The sequence below is a fragment of the Periophthalmus magnuspinnatus genome, chromosome 4 (assembly GCF_009829125.3).
Source record: "Periophthalmus magnuspinnatus isolate fPerMag1 chromosome 4, fPerMag1.2.pri, whole genome shotgun sequence".
Taxonomy (NCBI): domain Eukaryota; kingdom Metazoa; phylum Chordata; class Actinopteri; order Gobiiformes; family Gobiidae; genus Periophthalmus; species Periophthalmus magnuspinnatus.
Window position 1 is genome coordinate 12,815,172 of NC_047129.1, and position 9,338 is coordinate 12,824,509.

Consider the following 9,338-nt stretch of genomic DNA (forward strand, 5'->3'; position numbering starts at 1 on the left):
ATTTTTTTTACCTACCCCCATCTGCATTATAAATATAATCGGGCTATTGAATACTGTGACATCATCTCAAACCTACCAATAAAAAAGTGTAGCCTTTACTAAATAATGTTTTATTAAAATATGCATTGTGGATGGCAACAAGTAAATTAAATACATGTATATGAGCAAACAATGGGAAGCATACTTTGGCTGTGAATTTCCACAACCACTGGGAAACTTGTTTAGTTTCATGAAATGTCAAATGAATACATTTGGTTGTGTAGTTTTGTTCAAATGAGAGAACTTCTGTGTATTTGGGAAAAGTCCACGAGCCTGCAATCTTAAAATTGTCAGGCTCCACTAGATATTTAGGATGATGCAATCACATTAACATACAAAAATTGATCTACCCAGTGTCCTGGATCAGAAAAAACAAACCAGAGTGACAAGATGACCATGTGGCATGGTCCAGCTGGAAAAAAATTAATCAAGGGCATTTTCTGTCCACACATTGCTTTCCTCCCTCCTCATACTCTTGCTTGGATATCCACATCTGCTGGAAGGTCCCCTAACACAGGTAAAAGCACATTTCCATGATAAAGTTAGTTTATATAACGTTGAGTTTTATAATTGGCACTGATGCTTCTATAATATCTTACAAGTGATGCCAAAATTGAGCCTCCAATCCAGGCACTGAAACGACGTTCAACTGTAGTGTTATTTGCTATCAGTTTCAGTCTCATGCTCTGCAAAGAACAGCAAGACAAAATTAATCTCAAAGTCAAACACATGTAATTGATGAATGAGACATATTAGAGAATACTTACAGGGGGTGTTTTCTGGGAGAGTTCTCTATTTAGTCTGTCTGTGAACCCTTGGATTAGAGTGTTACCTCCTGTCACAACAACACTGCCATACAAACCCTAAAACACAGCATTCAACGTGTAAAACTTTTATTATGCAAAAAAGCAATGTAGTGGAATAAAGAAAAATGTATTTAGCCTTACCGGCCGAATGTCGATATCGCACATTCCTACACTGGTTGTTACAACATGACCGACACCTAACATCGTATTTCCAGACAATCCCTAAAATTTTTAAGATTTGAAGATTTGAGTAAAAAAATAAAATAAAATAAATCAAAGCTTAAAAACTAAGAAAATCTAGGCACACACCTTTGCATTTGATGGGTCAAAAAGCCCTTCAGGGATTTTTAGTCTCTCTGCTCCAAAGTCACAGTTATAGCCATTTGGGAGCTCATAGTGCACGGTTGGCATTTGGGCCGCAACCCTAAAGGAAAAGACAGGGAATTAGACACAAGGATTTACACTTGGACTTCAACTAATCAACTTATTGCTTGAAAGATTTATATATTAGCAAGAAATAATAGATTTATAAAAGGGCCATGAAAAAGATTTTTAGTAAATTTGACCCAATTAAAGTGATGCCACTTTAGGACATCCCGACAATATGTTTCCAGTGTTATTTTGATGCAATTACTCCTCTGTCTGAGTCATAATCCTTTTCTCATAAAACAGGACATGTTTTGGAGTCTGTATAAGGGATAATAATTATCTGGTTACTAAATTAGTTGATGATTATCTAAAGGATTAATCAGTTGCAATCAATTCATTATTGTAATAGTTTTGTCTAAATGCTACAAAAAAGTTAAGCCTTGATACTTATTTTATACCACAATAACACATTTAAGTGTAATTTTTCAGCACAAAATAATGGTAGTTTCTTTTTTACTACCTTGTGGTCTTTTAATACGGCTGATTAGAGCAAGAGCATTCTAAAAGTATTGAGGATAGGTTAAACTTTGTCCTATTTTGTGATTTTTTTTCCCCCTCAGTATTCATTGATATCTATTTTTGATACTATAATGCATTATTTGCTTACTGCTCATCATATGGGGAATCTGAAACTTGCAGCACAGAAGCCTGGAAGTCTTGGATGACGCACTGTAAATAATAAAGAGGAATAGTTGTTAACCCATTTCAACCCATTGGTCACAACTGTAACCATTGTCACTTGACCAGAGATGGTTACGTAAAAGTTACACCCTTCAGGAGAAGACTACACCCAGTATTCTCTCAAATAAAATGGTAGTAGAGTTACTTAAATTCAACCATTTTAAACCAAATTTAACCAAGAATGTCCAAGATTCTCTAGCTGGACAATGGACATGTCTGAAGAACATCCAGTGTCCTCTAGTTGCAGCAGGTGAACCTTGTCCCAATAGGGATGTTTGCTTCTGTGGCATTCGGTCTAAGGAACATCCAAAGTCCTCTACAACCTATAGAGAGAAATCTGAAGAACATTTAAGGTCCTTTAGAACAAGTCCAAAGACTATCCAAGGTTCTCTAGCTCATATTGGGACAAGCCTGAAAAATATCCAATGTTCTCTGGCTGCTTTAGAAACAGGCTGCTTTAGAAACAACTCTGAGGAACATCCAAGAGTCTCTACATGCTCTTGGGACATGTCTGAAAAGCATCCAAGATGCTCTCCCTGCAATAGAAACAAGTCTCAAGAACACCTAAGGTCCGCTAGTAGCTACAGAAACAAGTCTGATGGACATCCAAGGTCCTCTATAACCTCAAGAGAAAAATATGAAAAACATCTAGGGTCAATTAGCTACTATTGGGACAAGTCTGAAGGACATCCAAGGTCCTCTATAATCTATAAAGAGAAATCTTGAAGAACATCCAGGGCCGTTTAGACAAGTCTGAAAAACATCCAAGGTTACCTCAGAAAGGGTTACACCCCACCCTTATAAGTGAGAACAGCATCTTTCTCATTTTGGGTAATTGTGCTGTATTATATGAATTGCAAAATCTGTTGAATTGAAAACAACACTTTAATGTTAAAATGTCCTTAAAAATAAATGTGTCCAGCATCTCAGTGACTAATATAAAAATAGAGGTCTTTTTTTTTTTTACGTTTAATAGATCAAATATATGTTATGGCTCCTTTAATTCACAATACAAGGTATTTAACTCACCAGTCACAACTGTGACCAACCATAGAACTCACTTTTTCATGTAATTTTTGGCAATTTTCATAGAAAATAATAATTGATCATGCTAAAACACTGCAAATGGCATGGGAATCTCATAATCTCATTTGGGCATTAACGAGTTAATCTCAAAAACACAACTGCAATACAAGTGGAATATCTAATGAAAGGTTTCTACTTACATTGCACATGTAATTGTGCCATGAACGACTGACTTGAGGTAGCTTCTCCTTCTTCTTCCAGTTGGCTGGGGCACCTTCCCGAACAGCTTCCTATGATCAATGAAAAAAAGCGGTTACAAATTTTCTTTGTAATATCAATGTATTGTAAATATTACAATACATTGATATTACAAAAGTTTAACGCATCTATCTAAATCATATATATATATATATATATATATATATATATATATATAAATAAATAATGAACCAAGTCACACCTTTGATGAGATCATGTAAGGAGGAATTATTTCAACACTTAATTCCTGAAATAGCTCTCGACACTGCATGCTCATAAAGTCACCAGCAAGGGGTGATTTTACAATTCCTGTAAGAGAAAGCAAAGTGTTTAAAGAGATATTTAAATTATGGATGCAAGCTTTCTTGATTGCTGTTAATGTATTTACCTTGTTGTAAAACATAGCCATCATGTACTGGTATTGCTGTGGTGTGTGTGGCTCCACTGTCTAAAACCAAGCCTGTTGATCGACCATTTGCAAAGCTATTTTGATGAGTATAGGAAAGCTTACACAGATATTACAAAAATGCAGTGCATCTATCTATCTATCTATCTATCTATCTAAAATAACAACAGAAAGTAACAAAATGATTAAAGTCTAGCTCAAAATTCACAAACGCATTTAATCAATGTTTTCTGTAAAGGATACGCAGACAAAACAGCAGATTTGCAGAGAAAAAAGGCAGGAATGTTATAATGCTCAAACATCAGCTCTGTTAGTTTTTCTCTCTTGGCTCGTGTGTTCCACTAGGGGAAAAAAGTGCAATCAAAACTACATTATTCATAAAATGTTAAAGCTGCAAGAGTTTCTATTAAACATTGAAAACATTACTCACTGATGCCTCCGACATGAGCACTGGGTGCATGCTTGGTTCAGACTTGAAGTGCATTTTGTAAGTATGATCCAGAATAGCCTGAAAGCTGTCCCAATCTTCAACTGGATACAAAAGAGGCAAAACAACTATGTAAAAAAATGACCATCTCACTATGACTTCATTCATGGTTATTCTGAAATGAATAAAAAAGGTAATTGTTTTTTTATGTATAAAAAACAAAATACAGTATGATAGTTATGGTTACATTTGGGGGTTTTTTGTTGTCGTTTTTTAGAGGTGCTGTTAATGAATGAAAAGCGATTTGTTCATGGCATCTAGGTCTGCCTTTGACATGCATAAATAATGAGCAGACTTTATCAGAGTTGGGTCAGATGTTGAGAGAAAATAGAGCAATAATAAGCTATTTTAAAATAATAATTTGAAAGTGGCACTTCTGTTCCAGGTCTGGCCTCTTAGGATCTCTGTGTTCCAATTGTGTTACTCCACTTCAATTAGGGATGGTGTAATACTTTTCTCAAAATAGCGTTCCTAGCAGCCTCAACCAGACCAGTCCTGAGGAGACTTATTAAATAGGTCAGCTACTTCAGAGTGTTACGAATGCTTAAGCCACACACTCAGCGTTAAAATCATAAAGTCCAAGTTTAATCTTTTATCTTACACATTTTCTGGTTGTTGAATTTAAAGTGATAAAACATACTCATTCCATTCTTTAACGGTGACATGACCTCCATATTCTCCCTGGGTACCCGCAGTTGGTTTGTATCAATGTAGTAAGTGGTGCCACTCTGCTTCCCCTTGTCACCATCAGTCTCCATTGGTGTGCTGCCATCCTCCCTGTCCAGTGTCACCCCAATCACGGTGGGGAAATCTGCCTGTGACATGTCAAACAATAAGTCAGCACTATTCAAAACAACATCACCTAGGCAACGTAATTTATCTTAGCACTATCCAGCAATATTGTTATTTTTAGTGACATCCAATTAAAAGGTAATTTAATAAAGTACTTTACCTTAGGACAGTCTTCACCAGCATACCCAGCTCGAACAGAATATGAACCGATATCGAACACCAAAGCTCCTACTTCATCTACAGGAATAAGAAAAGTGTGACCATTTAATTATCTTCATATCAACACCCAAAATGAAATGAAAGAAAGCAATGACTCTGATAACTGGCTGCCAATACAGTCCGGACGTGTAAACATTATTGCTAGTATTTAGTTTAAGGGGGTGACAAGAGCAGTAATTTAAACAAACAGTATTAAAACTGTGCTTTATCTTTAGCATTTTTGTTTTCATTCATAACAGTTTGAATTCATCCCCAAATAAAGCATTTCCAAAATACAAACTCTTCTAGGCACAACAATAGCGGTGCGTAAATCGGTCTCCATTCATTCTCCTAACGAGCGCATACGATGGATAAGGACGTTTGGCATTATACATAATCATTTTATATAAAGAGCCAAGAATAAAAGTCTGATCGGTGACTGTAGTACAGTTAAAGTGACAGGAATTAAGTGCATTTACAATCTTTTTATTGAAGAGTGTAGCTAACTATGCCATGTTAGCCGCTAATGCTAAAGAAACAGCGTGGACAGTTACCGGATGATTTTAACACATTTTACTCACCACCGCCGTATACACCTCCACTCATCCTCCTGTTTTGTCAGAGTCGTACCTTCTTAAAGGTGTTGAAGAAACAAAATAATAGTCACGAGCAAATCACAACAAAGGCTCTTGTTAGCATGTATATTTGGACAAAGCAGGCGCCACCGTGCGTCTGGAGAGGTGTCCAATCAGAGCGCGGCACAGCCTCATTTCCGCTTCACCCGTGACGCACCTACTCCTTTTCCTGATCCAAGTGGACGTGGCCTGTGGACTTCATATCAATGTAAGTGATGTTTGGCATTTAATGTGGTTCTATAAACGTTGTAAATATTGACTCTAGCTGGTTTTGCGTCGATGCATATGGCACAATAATGTGTGAACGTCAGCACAATTAAATTATAGACGTTTAAACTGAAGGACCTTGAAAAGTAGACTTGAGACTAGTCGCAGCCATCGTTTCACAGTTGTAATGCATGTGTGTTTGCACTGCAAGAGCGTGTTAAACTCGCAAGAGAATGCCTATTCACTCGAATAGATGCGCACACACATCTCAAACGCAGTAGTAAATTATTTTCATTACAAGAGTCGACTGATAAATGTTCTAAGCAGAGTTTGCTTTAAGTATGGACATCTGCCAACTGTGCAGCCTCGTGTTTTTTGCCATGGATTGCGCAGGCGCAAAGTAGGGACAGTGTTGAGCAAGTTTCTGAATTGGTTTGAAGATCAATTTTCTTCGCTACATTCAATGCAGTGGAGGGTTATTCATTTGCCAGTGTGTAGTATTCCTTGTGTGAAATTAATTTTAACTGTGTTTGTCCCTAGCACCCATGCAGCGCTGCCTCACTCTGACTATTGCCCGTCACAGCAGGCTTCTTCTCAGAAACAAATTTGCATCGGTCTACTACAAGCAGTCAGCAGCTATGTCAGGACTTCTAATAAATCAGCAGAAATACTCCTGGCTCAAGGAGCTAGGCCTGTCAGAAGACAACCCCGGAGTGTACAATGGAAGCTGGGGTGGCAGTGGGGAAGTTATAACATCATATTGTCCTGCCAACAATGAACCAATCGCAAGAGTCACCCAGGCAACGATGGCAGAGTATGAAGAAACTATTCAGAAGACCAGAGAAGCTTGGAAGATCTGGGCAGACATTCCAGCACCAAAAAGAGGGGAAATTGTTAGGCAGATTGGTGATGCTTTAAGAAAAAAGATCAATGTGCTTGGCAGTCTTGTGTCACTAGAAATGGGCAAGATCTATGTTGAAGGTGTGGGTGAGGTTCAAGAATATGTGGATGTCTGTGATTATGCTGTAGGCCTATCTAGAATGATTGGTGGCCCCATTCTGCCTTCAGAAAGACCAGGGCATGCCTTAATTGAACAGTGGAACCCAGTAGGTCTTGTAGGCATCATCACTGCCTTCAACTTTCCTGTTGCTGTTTATGGCTGGAACAATGCCATCGCACTGACCTGCGGTAATGTCTGCCTCTGGAAAGGAGCCCCCACCACACCCCTCACAAGTGTTGCAGTTACCAAGATTGTAGCTGAAGTTTTGGAGAAAAATAATCTTCCAGGTGCCATCTGCTCCATGACCTGTGGAGGCGCTGATATTGGCACAGCGATGGCCAAGGATGAGCGTGTCGATCTGCTGTCCTTCACAGGCAGCACTCATGTGGGCAAACTCGTGGCCATGATGGTGCAGGAACGATTCGGCCGCAAACTTCTGGAGCTGGGTGGGAACAATGCCATTATTGTGTTTGAAGATGCAGATCTGAATCTTGTGGTCCCCTCTGCTGTGTTTGCCTCTGTAGGAACAGCAGGCCAACGCTGCACCACAACCAGAAGGTTAATGCTGCATGAAAGTCTCCATGACGCTGTGGTGGAAAGAGTTGTCAAAGCCTACAAACAAGTCCGCATCGGAGATCCCTGGGACCCCAGCACTCTCTATGGGCCTCTGCATACCAAACAAGCCGTAGACCAGTATCTGGCAGCTATTGAGCAGGCCAAACAACAAGGAGGCACTGTGGTTTGTGGAGGAAAGGTAATGGACCGCCCTGGTAACTACGTTGAGCCTACTATCATAACAGGGCTGGCTCACGATGCTCCCATTGTCCACACAGAAACCTTTGTTCCCATCCTCTATGTTCTGAAGTTTAACACTGAAGAGGAGGCTTTTGCCTGGAACAATGAGGTCAAACAAGGTCTTTCCAGCAGCATCTTCACCAAAGACATGGGTCGCGTTTTCCGCTGGCTGGGGCCCAAAGGATCTGACTGCGGCATTGTGAATGTCAACATTCCTACCAGTGGAGCAGAGATTGGAGGAGCCTTCGGTGGGGAGAAACACACAGGAGGGGGAAGAGAGTCAGGCAGTGACTCTTGGAAGCAGTACATGAGGCGTTCAACATGCACAATAAACTACAGCAAGGATCTTCCTCTTGCTCAAGGAATCAAGTTTGAGTAAACGGCGTAAACGACCTCAATCAAATGAACACACAATATTAAACCCCCACAGTGATGGTGTTGTCTCAAAAATATTTGCCATCCGGTAGAAATATATACAATTAAAAAAAGGGTCAAGTGAAAACCAAAGAGTTCTTCTGGTTTTGATTACTCCCAAATTAAGCACTTCTGAAAAAATGTAAACCAGACTGTTTCAAGTTTTTAAAGATGGTGGAAAAAATTGTACATTTAGTATATGATCAATAGCATTATCATTTCTTTGGATACACCCTGGGGTGCTTCACTACACCTTTTGGGATTTGACGGTTTGATACTGACTTGCGGTTCAAGATTTTTTTGAAAGGTCAAAGCGTTCTTGTGTTTCAAAGCAATATTTAGAAATAGTAACTAAATAATTTTATTTTTCTAAACAATAATTTCAGTAGACATTATGTAATGAAAGTATTGAAGAAAAATTCAAACTGCAATGTTGCTTCAGCTGTGAAATTTGTTCAATAAAAATACTTAATGTTTACACGCACATGGCCAGAATTTTTTTCAAATGATAAATCACGAACAATACAGTAAAACATAGTAGTCATAGTGTTCATTCAAGACTGTAGGTAGTGGTCTAAAATAGTGGCTAAATACACTCTATCCCTTTAACAGAGATGCCACACGTGTCCATAAGCTCACCCTCCCCTTCTGCTGCTCATACTCCAGCTCTGTCTCTTTTTAGTGATCCTCCTCCCAACAGCATCTCCACTCAAGCAGAGAGCCAATACCACAGGCTACTACACCACCCATAATTCATGCCATTCAGCCATTCAGGATATAACCAGGGAAATTTTACTTCCTCTGCCAATCATCAGCACTGGAATCAGGTACTTTATCAGTCTTGTTAATATTGTTTTTTGTGTATGTTTTGTCTAGTGACGTAAAGTAAACCTTAAAAACCTGTGAAAATGCAATAGGAGGGGTAGTAATTGCAGTATTACAATTATTAATTCTTTGTAATAATGGCCTAATAATTTTTTTTTTTTTTCCCCCTAGTTACAGCATGGTAATTTATGCTTAAGGTAGTTGTAACACACCTGATTTACAAAACACAAGAGTCAGCAAAGTCATTGAACACATCCTGATTGGTTGCCAATTATTTAAATTAATGTTATTCCATTAGTTTACAGTTATGTAGGCTACTATACAGTTCTCGTCACCAAAC

General features: G+C 38.7%; 2 protein-coding genes across 2 annotated transcripts; one reads left to right on the plus strand and one right to left on the minus strand.

Annotated features, from left to right (window-relative positions):
• Positions 1-94: 94 nt before the first annotated feature.
• actl6a (actin-like 6A) lies at positions 95-5,872 on the minus strand. Its single transcript, XM_033965842.2, has 14 exons — positions 5,704-5,872; positions 5,085-5,161; positions 4,773-4,947; positions 4,076-4,176; positions 3,889-3,986; positions 3,628-3,722; positions 3,442-3,548; positions 3,182-3,271; positions 1,882-1,943; positions 1,155-1,269; positions 987-1,067; positions 807-902; positions 639-725; positions 95-547 (listed from the first exon to the last, which is right to left on the minus strand). Exons 1-14 carry the CDS (start codon positions 5,726-5,728, stop codon positions 467-469), a joined length of 1,290 nt encoding a protein of 429 aa, XP_033821733.1. The 5' UTR covers positions 5,729-5,872; the 3' UTR covers positions 95-466.
• Positions 5,859-8,656, plus strand: aldh7a1 (aldehyde dehydrogenase 7 family, member A1). Its single transcript, XM_033965830.2, has 2 exons — positions 5,859-5,965; positions 6,505-8,656. Exon 2 carries the CDS (start codon positions 6,510-6,512, stop codon positions 8,136-8,138), a length of 1,629 nt encoding a protein of 542 aa, XP_033821721.1. The 5' UTR covers positions 5,859-5,965; positions 6,505-6,509; the 3' UTR covers positions 8,139-8,656.
• The last annotated feature ends 682 nt before the right edge of the window (positions 8,657-9,338 follow it).